Consider the following 14,681-nt stretch of genomic DNA (forward strand, 5'->3'; position numbering starts at 1 on the left):
CTGACAATGTGACACACACAGCGGCCTCCGTAGTGTAGGGGTAACGTTCCCACCTCATGACTCAAGGTACGCGGGTTCAAACCCGGTGGAGGTCGTGGAATTTTTAAGGGCGGAAATATTCAGGGAACAAGTTCTCCGGGGGGGACTTTAAGCCGTGGGTCCCGTGTCGTAGCTTTACGGCACATAAAAGAACCTCATGCCTCAAGGAGGCCTCTGAGCCAAATTATTAAGGACATTTCCTGCCCAACAATAGTCTCTAACGCCTCTGGTGGATGGGGGAAGCATCTAGATACCGCTGAGCCAGTAGAGGCCGAACTCGCTGGCTGAGTCTCTAACAGCTGAGACAGTAGTCTCTAACGCCTCTGGTAGATGGGGGAAGCATCTAGATACCGCTGAGCCAGTAGAGGCCGAACTCGCTGGCTGAGTCGGGACTGATGGTACGCACCAGTATTGGTAGGGTATAGAGACTGGTCGAATATCACGGGGACGTACAATAGACCACTGGTCGCGGTGCATGGGAAACCCACCCCCTCCAATAATAATAATAAATAATAAGTGACACACTCACCTGTTAGCAGTGCTTACAAAATAGTGATGCAAAGTAATTATAATACTAGTCGAAAAGAGTGCCAGTCCGACAGTGATACTTAAAGTCACAGTGACAAAGATACCTTCTACTCACAAAGTAATACTGGCTCAGTTGGTTTATACCTCTTCCGAGACACAAAATAAAAATGATATATAAAGAAATACAGGATGTCCCAGGAGGAATGTGCCATACTTCGGGAGGGTGTTCCTAGTGTTAAAGTATGCCGATATAACCCAAAACACCTATGTCCAAAGTTGAACGGTTACGGAGATAATGGCCCGAGAAAAGTGTGTTCTTCTGGCGGGTCCACGCAGTATACCTGTCAGCTGAGAAGTCTTATCTATGTTTGTCCTTGAGTGTGGTTATTCACACTAGCTGTAAGCTCATGCACTACCTACAGAGTACGTTGCGGCTGCGTGGTGAATGGTTGGTAATTAGTTGTGCGGAGTTGCTGAAATGCCTTTTGTGTTTTCACACGTGGAATATTGTGATATGCATTTTGTGTGTGGATTTTGCGGTGGCAATGCACATGCTGCTGTTGAAGAATACCAAAGGCGTTTTCCCCATCAAAGGATTCCATCTTGAAGTGTATTTACACGAATTCACCAGACATTGCGTGATACTGGTTCTCTTCTGGGTGGTTCTGTGCACTCTGAAAGGGAGGATGTACAAATGATAACCACACGAGAGAACATTCTTGAGATGGTTCAGAGAAGTCTGCGTCTGTCCACTCGTAGAATGGCCTCTCGCATTGGCGTATCACATATGCAGGTGTGGCGAACTTTACATGATGAAGAGTTATCCTTACCATGATCAAAAGGTACAACATCTGGAACCAGGCGACCATGCACAGCGTATGGATTTGTGCCACTGGATAAAAAGCTCATCCCGAACTGTTAAGCGTCATTTTATTCAGTGATGAGGCGTCTTTTACCCTGGACGGTGTAAATAATTTACGAAATGTGCATACGTGGTCCCATAATAGTCCACATGAGATAATGGAAACGAAATTTCAAAAGAGATTTTCTGTGAATGTACGTTTAATACAGTTATGTGGTCGGCATATAGCGCAGTCAGCCACGTTACGTCAGCGCTTGCCGGTCATGTGTCATGTATAGTGCTTGGAAACCTAAGGACAATTATGACATGGCGAGCGAGTATTTTGTACTTCAATTTTATGGCTTCATGTCACTCACAAGTTAGTTTGATGTTACGTACATTATTAACATTACAGAAACCACATATTCCTGCCAGTTTTAATATGTATTTTGTAATCAACAAGTGTGTAACAGCTGTCAAAGTTTTCACACTTCTCTGGCCATTATCTCCGTAACCGTTCAAGTTTGGACGTAGGTGTTTTGGATTATATCGGCATACTTTAACATAAGGAACACCCTCCCGAAGTTTGGGACACTCTGTATATGACAGTCTGACACTGACTGCCTTAACTGATAAAGAAATATATGGCAATCCAACACTGACTTCCTAACTGATAATTCACTACTGAGAACCAATCCTTGAATATGTCACACTTCCTTGAAAGCTCTAGAAGCACTAATCTGCGAGCACAGATGAATAGTTACTCCTCATTTCTCAAAACAAAGCTGGGCTCTATTTGGTTGACCAGGTCATGAACAGTCGTATCTAAACAAACCAGTACTGTTATAAACGATTTCATTCTTCAGAGCTAATGAATGAACCACTGACATGACCTTGAGTGCGTTTGTTATGGTTTCAAACTGAAGATCAAACTGTCAGTACTCTGAAAGAGCGAGCACGTGTCATGTCCTGCGTTAGATAAAACATTTGGCCACGGGATGTTACTTGCTGTTAGATATATATAACATTCATAATTAAAGGTTAACTCTATTGCTGCAAAATTTGACTTAAGTCCTACAGGCATCCATTTTTGTATAGTGTGGCATTTCTTCTCCTTTGGCTTTGTCATTCTTCATTCACTGGGGTATGTCTTTATATTTTTACTTTAAAATTGCATTATTTAGGAAAGTGATGAGAAAATAATATGCAGTGAAGGTGCTAAATATTTACAGAACATTAATTTGCAAGAAAGACTTGTATGCTAATATCAGGCCTGAGTCTGTAGTTTATTGACCTTAGTTTGTTTTCCCATTTTCAGAAAATTGCTAACTGAAGTAAGCCACAATTACATTCTATCAAATGTTTTTTATGCCCCATCCATAACTCATATAGCAAAGTTTTTTTGTTTCTATATATTTGTCCACAGAATTTTTTTTTTTACCTGGTGTCTAAACCATCACTAATACAAGAGTCTTGATTGGGGTTATATGAGCTGTGTAGGTCAGGTTATTGCCTTGATGCTGTTAGAAACTGCCATTATTGCTTTTGTCCTTCACAAAAATCACTGTCCCTTAGTATGTGTTTTGTTGGGAACTTGTTTGAAATGTGTATAAATGGACAAGGTAGGCAGATAAGCAGATTGATATCCTGGACTTGACATGTAGGCTACTTTTTGACATTACTTACATGTGCATGATGTTGGAATGGCATATGGTTTAGATGTATTTTCTGAATAGGTTGAAATTTGGCAGTATTTGCATACAAGGTGTTATCAGAAAGTTCCCGAACTAGGTCAGAAAAGGAATGCTGGTTTAACTTACCCAATATTTGGCTATCTTCTTGAAAATAGTCTCCTTGGGAATGTATAGAACGATCCCATCATTTTTTCCATGCTTCAAAAGCAATGAAGTCATTTCCCTTAATGCTGTCAAGTACCACGTGAGATTCCCTTTGTATGTCAGACACTTTCTAAGTGTCATCCCTTCAGTTTCATTTTCAGTTTGGGTAACATTGAAACCACAAGGGGCTAAGTCCAGCTAGTAGGGAGGATGGGGAATAATAACCATATTGTTGTTAGCCACAAACTCCCTGGCTTTCAGGGATATGTGGACGGGCACATTTTCTTGAAGAAGCCAGTTGTGGTTGCGCCAAAATTCTGCTCTGTTTCATCACACATTTTCTCTCAAGCGTCTCAAAAGTTACAGTACAAGTACAAGTCAGAGTCGACCTTAGTGTTAGGAGGAACAGATTCACAGTAAAAAGCAATGAACATTCTCTTTGTTGAACTCTGGACCTGCCACGCTTTTTTGCCCCTGGTGATTGTGGGCTCTTCTACTGCGACAATTGTTGCTTTGTTTCTGGATCATTACCGTAAATCTAACTTTCATCACCGGGTATGATCCTAGAGATAAAAGTTGGGTCCTCGGTAGCCTTTTCTCATAGCTCAAGACACATGTTCACGTGCCACTGCTTTTGATCATTTGTCAAGAGTTGGGGAACGAACTTCGCGGCAGTTCTGTACATGTTAAAATTTTCTAGTAATATCTGACAAACGCCATAACTGATCCTATTGGTGTCTGCGAGTACGTGGAATGTTCAGTGACGGTCTTTGTGGATGAATTCTCAAAATTTTTCAGTGTTTTGCTGGTGCCTGGTCGCCCTCAGTGTTTCGTAATTTTCAAGTGACACTTGACCAGCCTTGAAACGTGAATGCAATTCAGAAACTGCTGTCTGACTTAAAGAATGTTCTCCAAAAGCCTCATGAAGCATTTCAAGGGTTTTGGTAGGGGATATACTGAGCTTCACGCAAAACTTGATGCAGACACGTTGCTCGGTTTTGGCATCCATCACAGACAAAATGAAACACGAAATCGAAAAAGCACTCTTAAAACCAATGCATGTTCACAGCATGGTGTCATGTGGCAGACTGATATAATAGGCTTGCAGAAACATGAACTAGGCCTCCCCTCTCATCTTTCACTGATGCAGTTACAATAACAGTCTGGGAACTTTTCAGTAGCACCTCGTATGTGATTTTTGTTTGTGGTTAAGTAGTTCATATGGGTATAGACATTTGTCAGATGTATTTCCTGTACTCAGTGGCCTGAAACAAGGAGATGTCTTTGAAGAAAGTCGTCTTCTGGGTTTAGGCGCCGTGTATTCTTCACGGCGCCTAAACCCAGAAGACGACTTTCTTCGTAGTCATCGCCGTGAAAACCTCAAAACTTATAAGGATATGTTTTGTTGGTACTTTTCAGTTTTGCTTTGGAATATGCCATTAAGATTGCCCTAGAAAACAGTGGGGCTTGGAAGTAAACGGTCCACATTGATTTCTGTTCAGTGCTGATGATATCAGTTTAGTGGATGCAGATATGAATACTGTAAAGAAGAACATGCTGCTGGGAGTTTGAGCTAGAAGAAAAATAATAGAAAACCAAGTATTGATGTATTGCCACAAGAATATAGGACAAAATTGTAATGTATAGTTGATCAAAAATGTGCCAGAATCAGATTTTTGGGAACAGACAGTAATTTACATTCATAAAAAATTTAAGACCAAATAAATTTTGGAAATGCCATTCAGTTCAGACTCTTTTATATCCCCATCTTTGATCCTAGAAATGAGGATATTAAAGTATGCTGGAATTTTACATGCATTTTTTGTGGGTGTGAAACTTGATCTGTCACATGAAGGGGAGAACACCAATTGGGTGTTTCAAAACGGTGCAGACGGAAATTTTTGGCCCTAAGAAAGAAATGGCAGAAGGCTGGAGAAAATTTCCTAATGAAGAGCTTCATAATTTGTACTCTTCAGCAGACATTGCTAGTATGATGGGCAGCACTTGTAACCCACGTGGGAGAGGTCAGAAATGTGTACAAAATATTAGTCAGAACGTTAAAGACCTTGGAAGACTTGGACATGCCAGGCTTGTTCAGAAAGTTCCTGGAATTCAGCAGTAACAATTTTTTCCATGACTTACAACTTAGTTATGCTTATCACCTTCAAAATAATTTAATTGAGCATTAATGCCCCTCTTCTTTTATCTCTTTTTATCTCTGGAAGCATTGTTCAAAGCATGTTTGGTGACTCACTCTCAGTTCATGGCACATTCCTAATAATGTCCTCTGCAATTTGAAATCTTCCTTTCAGAGTCATTTCTATTTTGTGGAGTAGAAAAGAGACTGGAAGGGGTAGGTCAGGTATATAAAGAGGCTATAGAGGGACAGGATTCAAATGCTTTGCCAAGAACTCACATTGCAGTTTGAGCCTGTGCATTGACTTTTTGGAGATAACATCCTGCTGTCCACATTTCCAGGGTTCCCTCCCCTGCATTCCTCACATCCCCAGAACTTGAGATAATACACGTGATTAACTGTCTGTTCTGCGGGAACAAACTTATGAGCAATTCTGTGACAGTAAAGAAAGATCATAGTTTCTGCTTTCAAGTGTGCTTGTCATGCCTCCTGGGGGCTTGTCAAATCAAGGCGCTTCCATAACAGTGATTATTGTTTTGTTTTGCCATATCCTTAAAGCCTTGCCTCATCTTTTATGAATGCATTTTTAGAAACACTTTCATTTTCATTAACTTTTTTCAAAGATCTTCACAAATGAGTATGCATTGAATTATTTGATAATTGATCAGAGGCTTTTCACAAATTTCATTGAGACTTGGATGGATCCCTAGTTCTTATGTTGAAATTGCATGACATGAGCCAGTGGATATTCCTCTCTTCTGCTGCTTGTACAGAGAGTCAATTTTTGTGTATATTGTCTTTCACTTGGGCATTTGTTGGTTTTTGAAGTTGAAGGTTTTCCCAACCTTTCATTATCATCCGTTGATGTTCTACTTTGGAAATGCCATTTGTAGGCCATTGTTTTACTTAAACCCTCAGTTCTATAAGTTTGATAAATGTGGGTTTTCACAGCTGTTTTATTCAGTTTCATACAAACGTTACACACGCTCTTTGGTCCTTTGTGGACATCATATTGTTATATGACCAGAACAAACCGCCAAACTCATTCAGACGCCTATTTCACAACCAAGCATCGCCTGAGCTCTTTGGACTTAATTGCTACATATAGGTTATAATCACAACTATCAGCCATTCCACGTGCCTCCTTATGCACATGACTAGTGGTGTTCACATGGTCATTCTGGGAATATATTGAATGAACCTGGTATGTCAGAAGATATTTAAATGAATCTTTGGGACATAGAGTGGGAGAGAATGGACTGGATTTGTCTGGCTGAGGATAGGGACCAGTGGCAGGCTCTTGTGAACTTGACAATGAACCTTCAAATGCTGTAAAATGTGGAGAATTTGTTAAGTGGCTGGGTGACTACTAGCTTTGCAAGGCTGCTCCTTGTTACATTTTTGGTAGAAAGTCTATTTTCTTAATGGTTAGGCATTTTTCTTCTAAGCCACTTCAAGAGGGTCCATGGACTTGAGTCTGTACCCTGCATGTTTTCGCTCTTTCTAAAGTTTATATTGTTTTGATCACAAAAAAGAACCAGAACCAAAAAAGGTGGCCGCAGTGAATGACCCAGCAGGAGTCCAGCTGGCAGCGTTGCGAGCGCAACAGGCAACATCTCCGCCTGGAACAAACAGTGCAGCAGCAGCAGCAGCTGTTCAAGCAGCGGCGGTGGCGGCCAGAGTGGCGGCCGCGGCAGCAGCGGGCCTGCAGGGCCTGGGCGTCGGTGTAGGCGTCCCTGGCCTCGGGGCAGTTCAGAATGAAGACATACGTGTTCCCGATAAGATGGTTGGGCTAAGTAAGTGTGAGAAATTCTTTAAATCATTAGAAAGTAGAATTATTTGCAAGTATGCAGATGTAATGCACTCTACAGTAGTAAGGTGTTTGCCTGCTGGCAGCAGAAGTCTGTTAAATGCAGTGTTGGTATTACAGTACACTAAATTTAATGTGACATGTACATTTGGACACTGGAGGAAGGAAAAAAGAAAACTACATATTTGGATACTAGAGGAGAGGCACATAGATTGCAACATGCATGAGAAATTCTTTGAAAGAATGAATAGTAGCTGGTGTCATGGTATTACGGAATAGTAATGCAGAGGAGGTGTACGAGTATACGAGATGAGTCTGTTATTGCCTTGAGCAATGTGGGCACTTGAAAATAGATTGGACGAGGGTGTTTGAATTACATTACAATGAATAGTGGATTTCTTTGGAGGAAGATTCTAGATCTGAAGACTAAAAAGAGGATGTTAGATGTACATTACAGTGTATTTCAGTTCTTTTTCATGAAGATAACAGGATTTGAAGTTCTAAGAGACTAACGCCAGCTAAATTCAGTTGGAAGTCTCTCTGTTCTTAAGCCATTTTTACAATTTATATGGCATGCTGGATGAAAAAATTTGTTTCCTCAGTCAGTCTTTCTTGATTTCATGCAAGTTCTTTTCCTGTCTTCTTGATATTGTCAGTACCTGGCAAATCTTGTTCTGGAACATCTCATGGGTCTTGTTTCTATAAGTTTAATTCTAATACCCTTCTCAGTATCCTTGTTATCCATTCTGTTTTCATAACCAATTTCTAATTCTATTGTTTTATCCTCAATGATTCAAACAGACTGGTCTAAAAAAAACCGAAATTAACGGCTGTGGGGATTCATTGAGCTGACCACGTGACACCCTCTATATGCAAAAGTTGGCACTAACTTCGCCGACAAGCTCAGTTGGTGTAGTTCGCTTGTGGACTAAAACCATGGAGTTTGTTTTTTTGTAATTCAAACCGATTTCATATTCATTTCTTGGATTTTGCTTTCATAGCACCTTGTACAGTTCTCTGTTTTGGCATTACATGTTAATGTCAGTTTGAAATGTACTTCCTGTTATAATTTGATAGACGTCAAAACAATTTTGTATTTTCCACTGATATGTCATTTTTCCCATTTGACATCATTTCATTTCCAAAATAAATTTGTGCAACCATTGTGTCAGCTTTTATTCTAATGTTTGTGAGCAGGTTCCTTGGAATCCTGTCACCATTTTGTCCATATTCTTTTATAATAAGATTCCAAAGATTGAGGTTCCCTTCAGTTTCATTTTGTTTTGGCCACTAACTTTATTAACAGTTTCATCTGTCATGGCATTAAACAAAATTTGTGAGTGAGATGGATGTGGTTGAGATGATGAAGGAAGGAAAACAAAGTAAAAGGCAAACATAGTAAATTGTACCACAGAGTCAAATTACTCACAGATTGCACACACCTCATTGTAGTAAAGTTCTGTCAGTGGATTTATTCAGAAGTACAATATTAGTTTTAAAACCTTACATGTAGGGCAGTCAAAAAGTTCCTGGAATTCCCCTGCAGACGGAGAACAAGCGATTTGATAGTGCACACATTGTTGTGGTGGAAGTTCAGCGTGTCTGCTCACAGGTGCAACAAGTCTGGACAGGTTTCAATGTGCAGTGTCGTTACTGTTCCATTTGAATTAGACGTGAGTGTTCGTCATTTGGCACAGTGTCGCAGTTCGAACAGCTTGCAAACATCAAGTTCATGTGCACATTGGGAAAATCTGCTTGAGAGATGCTATCGGCCCTTCAGCAAGTTTATGGTGATACTGCACTAAAGAAATCCGCCGTTTACGACTGGTTTTCCCAGTTTAAGAATGGGCAGGAGACATTAGAGGATGACCAGCACAGTGGGAGACCTTTGACATCCAGAACCGAAGAAATGATTGGAAAAGTGCGACAACTGATTTGATGTGATCGAAGAATGACCATCCTGGAGTTGGAGCAAGAAGTTGCTACTGTTACGGGCCATTTTTACATGCAAGTTTTGCAGAGGTTGCGCGATGTTCAGAGTAAGCGGCGCGACAAGTGGCAGGGACAGTGGTTTCTGCATCACGATAACACACCAAGCCACACATCACTTGTTGTACAGCAGTTCCTCACAGAGAAACATTCCTGTCATCACTCAACCGCCATACTCTCCGGATCTGGCTCGTGAGTGACTTTTGGCTGTTCCCTACTCTGAAAATGTGCCTCAAGGGGACACGTTTCGCAACCATGGGGGACATCAAATGAAATGTGATGGCTGAGCTCTGGAAGATTCCAAAAGAAGCCTTCCACCGCTACTTCCAACAATGGCAGGCTCAAAGGAGCAAGTGTGTGCGCGCGCAAGAGTCCTACTTTGAAGGTGATTAGGTAATCGTTGCTGTACGTCCTCCCATTAGAGTGCTATACCACCATTCTGGGAACTTTTTGACTGTCCGTCATATAGTGAATCCTCACTAATTCGGAATTCATGATAATTTGTACAACTTTTTTTCCTTTTGTGCATTATGACCTTGATGATCGCATTGTTGCAATAAGTGATTGCAAACTGCTGCATGTAGCTCAGATGTAGATGATGGTAGTTACATGTAGGCCTCACGTCAAACATCAAGGCCATTTTAAAGGAGATTTCAAGTCAAAGCATTGTAGATCTAGAAAACTGGATGCAAAAGAGTAGATATGCAGGAAAGTAAGTTAAAACTTTCTGCATTTATGTGAACAGTGCATGTTATATTTTAATAACCCTAATTTCATTTTCATTTCAGTGGTTTAGTATTGTATTAGTGTATTTCCTGTCTGTTAAAATGAGTGCTAAAGGAAAATATAAGACACGAACTCTCCAAGAAAAAATGGAAATTTTAAAGAAACTTGATCATGGTGCTTCCAGTCAAGAGTGTAATAAATGGTGTAACTCAAACACACATTACAACAAATATTACCTAATGCTGAGGGAAATGAAAAAATGTAGTAAAAGAACAGTACAAAAGAGGAACATAAACCAGAATAAGTTTATTTTTTTTAAGCATGGTCTCAATAATACTGTGTAGTCTACCTAAACTCTTCTTAAGACTAATGTTTAAACTTACATTTTTACATTTTATGGCAAGTAAATTTATTTTATGATTTGAAATCTTAGTTTCAAAATGAAAGGTGTATTGCCTAAAAAGACACATGAAGTCCATTTTGTAACTTTCCAGAACATATTTTCAGTAGCACTTCTATAATTTGGACAAGGGTCCACTCCAAATTACAGTAGTTTGAATTAGTGAGGTCGTACTGTATTTAGAAGTGATAATGACATTTAAACCAAATAATGCACTGGTAGAGAATAGTCATGTGATATAAGAGCTGCACATATGGGCAGCAAAGAAATTTATATAAAATACGATATATGACATAAACACTGTCCCAAGTGCAGCAATTTATTGTAGATCTTTTGTCCTGCCCTCTTCTACACTACATGTTTTGGCCGCGAACGGCCGACTAAAAGAACAGTTGGGAAGACTCATGGTTTTAAATTTTAAACTAAGTGCAGTGTAACAGCTACGCAAGTTTATACACCTGATGACGGCCGTTTGCGGCCGAAACATGTAGTGTAGAAGAGAGCAAGACAAAAGAACTACAATAAATTGTTGCACTTGGAACGGTGTTTATGTCATATCATAAGAATGTGAAGGTATGAGTAGTGTTAGAAGTAAGACTGGTTGTAAATGTGTTTGGCATCAGTAGATAGTAAATTCTGTATGTATCTAACAAATAGTCTAGTTTTAATTAGTGTAACAAAATATCATGCTCTGTTCGCAATAAAGTTGGAAAAAGTTACATCCATTTCATACGGAAGTATGTTTACACGTGACTTCCTTCTGCTAGATACAGTCACACCAGTGTCATTTTCAGTTACAGAAAATTTTTTAGTGTCAAGAATACCGTTATGTTGTTGAAGTTTATGAAACTCTTAAGTATGTTTTATAGATGATCATTGCTTCAGCTGTTCAAAATGGAAAGAAATAATGTTTGGTATATTACATAAAATTAGAAATGTGAGCATTGCTGCATGTTGTATGAGTTGATGTAAAGATGGTATTATGTCAAAATTCAACAAAATTTATCCCATTTATAAAAATCATGATTGTTGGAATTCCACTAAGTAATATGTTGCTTTTTATTGAGAATTTTCCATTATCTACTTTCTTGTATTGTAATTTCAAGGGACTGTGCTGTATCATTTTATAAAATATTGATGCTTAATTCATGAGCTTTTCCTTTCCTCAAGCCTTGAGTATGTTCGACTTTTTTGTCATGTATCCAAATTCTCCACAGTTATTGGTCGAGGTGGTGAACAAATTAGCCGTCTTCAGAATGAGTCAGGATGCAAGATCCAGATGGCACCAGATAGTGCTGGAATGCCTGACAGGAGTTGTACACTTACTGGATCACGAGAAGCTATCAAGTAAGTTGTTTTGTGTATTAGGCAGCATACAGATAAATGAATGTAAGTGACTGTAATATACTGAGACTTACCATGTGTTGTAGTAATTTGTAAAGTGTAGATTAGCGATAGTGCAATAATAATTGTAATTGTAGATGTGAGGTATAAGTGATGCCTCTGTGGTCTAGTGGTCAGAGTTCCTGGCTACAGATCCAGAGGTCCTGGGTTCGATTTTCGGCTCTACCATATTTTCTGAGCAGTATAGGAACTGGAACGGGGTCCACTCAGCCTTGTGAGGATAATTGAGGAGCTATTTGAAGGAAATAGCGACCATGGGGATTCGTTGTGCTGATCACGCGACACCTATCCGCTAAAGTTGGCTCTAACTTCGCCAACAAGCAGCAGGTGCTCGGTCGGTATAGTTGCTTGTGGACTAAAACCACGGAGTTTGTTCTTGTTTTGTGAGATATAAGTATTCAGTAAGTCCGATTACCAGTCCAAAGCCAATGCCTAGTTACAAACGTGACATATTTAAATGTGGAAGACTGGGGTGTTCTTCTATGGCGAAGAAGAGTAATTATGAGTAACGGGGGTTGAACATACCAGTCTTTCACATTTCATTGTATGATGCTGTAACTCTTTTAACTGTGCTCCTTTGCCATTGCTACTCATCAAGTGCATTGCAGTAATGCTGATTTAATTACTGTACTGTGTTCAATGTTCCCTTTAATTGTTTTGGTGCCAGCACAGACTTCTGGTTTGCCGAGCTCTGTGTTTGAATCTAGAGTTTCCACAGAGTGAAAGTTATACAGCAGTATTTTGACAGTGTGTTCACATTGCTACAAATACAGCAATTCCTTTGAAGAACGCATCACTTAGCATTTATGAAAACTTGAACACTGAGCAAAAGAACTTTGTGCAGGGATATTTTCCCATTATAATTAACGTGCGTGGTGAGGGTTGTGTAGTTATTTTATTTTGTTCTTATATTTCATACACATGTGCTTTCTTATGTGCAGATATGTATTAGCATGCTTGTATGCATTTTTCCATATATTATAGAAAATAAACAATAAAAATAATGGAACAACATTTCTGCTTATGTCTGCTAAGTGACTTACCTGCATGTGCTGGTGTATTGTCTAGAACAAATACAATCTTGAAACTGTTTTTCACACAGGCAGTAGTCTGAGGTCAGGAGTTACATGAATGCAAAAGCAGTCTGTGAAGATGCATGCAGTGATCCAGGCTTTTGCATTAGATGTTCAAATAAGATTAAGATGACTGCAGTCTGATAAGATCTTAAAGTTTGTGATGATGGTACATTGGTACAAGTATTATGTTTTTGGACATTATTCATCGCTTTGTCTATATCTAAAAACTGTCCTGTTTATTTTTCAAAACACAACTTTCTGGAGACTGGATTCTGTCTCCATCTTGAGATAAAAACCTACTTACGAGGGAGTACCCAAAAGAAACCGAACTTATTTTTTTTTTAAACTTATTTATTCAAATTTTAAGCATAAACCTTCAATCCCCTTGAAACTACTCTCCACTTACACTATTACACTTGTCTAGTCTTTTATTCCATTTTTCAAAACATTGTCTAAATTCATCTTTTGAGATGCTTGACAGCGTCTCCGTCGTTTTTTCCTTTCATGTCTCTCTTCATTCGAGGAAACAAAAAAAAGTCGCACGGCGCAAGGTCAGGTGAGTATGGAGGGTGAGGAACAAGGGTCATACCATTTTTGGTCAAGAATTGTCATACAGACAGGGCTGTGTGAGCAGGGGCATTGTCATGATGGAAAAACCAGTCACCCGACTGCCACAAATCTGGCTGCTGAGCTCCAGGTCACTCCTGACAGCTCCACAATTTCTTCAATGGTCCGTCATCGATCTTCCTTGATGATTTCACGAATTTTTTCAACATTTTCATGTGTTCGGGCCGTGGAAGGACGACCAGAATGAGGTTTGTCGTCAATTGACATTTCACCATTTTTGAAACAGGAAAACCACTCAAACACTTGAGTTTTCCCCATAGCATCATCCTTGTATGCCATTTTTAACATTTCAAGAGTTTCTGTTCCACTTTTCCCTAGCAAAAAGCAGAATTTCACCGCCGCACGCTGTTCACGAAAATCAGCCATTGCAAAAACGATGATCACACAAAACAGTTGTCACTATAAACTCTGCCGAAACTAGTCCTTACCTTCTGAAGCAACGGTAGTCGGCTTATCGACTCAGGAATGTTAGCTGTATGCGCTCAAAGCGGCAAAACGCGGTACTACAAAAGCTCCTCCCACAAAAAAATTAGTTCGCTTTCTTTTGGGTACCCCATCGTAGTTGGGCCCAATAGCTATTCTCTGATGGAGACAGAATCCAGTCTCTGGAATATTGGGTTTTGAAAAATAAACAGGACGGTGTTCTAGATATAGACAGTGGATAATGTCCAAAAACATAATACTTGAACTGCAGTTTGGCACAATGGTAAACAGAATTGTGTAAACTTCATAAGGTAAAGGTAAAGTTGTCCCTCTGTTTAACCTTAATGTCTGAAGTGCACCAGTGGTACAATGATGAGTATGGTCGTTGTATCCAGTGTACCCCGATTTGTGCATTCAGGCATTTAAACACTGCTAATGGAAGCTCATTCACACACTGCTAGTAGAAGCGTATGCCCAATCCTCGATGTTTATTTTTAAATATAGTAAAATTCAATATACATATCCCCCCCTCCCCCCTGCTCGAAGTATATATAGGCTTCAACCCCCATCTCATGTAACTGAATCTCTCCTCTGTGTAATCCTTCTTTGAAGTATGCATCAAAATTACAAGAAAGAGAAATAAAAATAGTGTATAACTTCATGTCTACATACTTTCAAATCTTACATTATAGTATGCGACACTGAGCTCAGGGCAGTGGCAGAAGAAATCTTAAAATATAAGTTAGATTTAGTGGGAGTACAGGAGGTCAGATGGGACGGAGTTGGAATTGCACCAGCAGGGAAATATACATTTTTCTATGGAAAGGGGAATGAAAAATCATG

The 14,681-nt window shown here is 39.6% G+C and overlaps 1 protein-coding gene across 4 annotated transcripts in view; it reads left to right on the forward strand.

Annotated features, from left to right (window-relative positions):
- LOC111868701 (far upstream element-binding protein 1) overlaps positions 1-14,681 on the forward strand; it is a gene marked incomplete in the record, with an annotated part of 82,212 nt that overhangs the window by 12,408 nt on the left and 55,123 nt on the right. For all 4 annotated transcript variants that reach the window (XM_023859598.2, XM_023859594.2, XM_023859595.2 and 1 more), the window contains 2 exon segments: positions 6,919-7,179; positions 11,526-11,655. In XM_023859598.2, the coding sequence (XP_023715366.2) occupies positions 6,919-7,179; positions 11,526-11,655 (391 nt within the window).

This window comes from Cryptotermes secundus, unplaced genomic scaffold, assembly GCF_002891405.2.
Source record: "Cryptotermes secundus unplaced genomic scaffold, Csec_1.0 scaffold1359, whole genome shotgun sequence".
NCBI lineage: Eukaryota > Metazoa > Arthropoda > Insecta > Blattodea > Kalotermitidae > Cryptotermes > Cryptotermes secundus.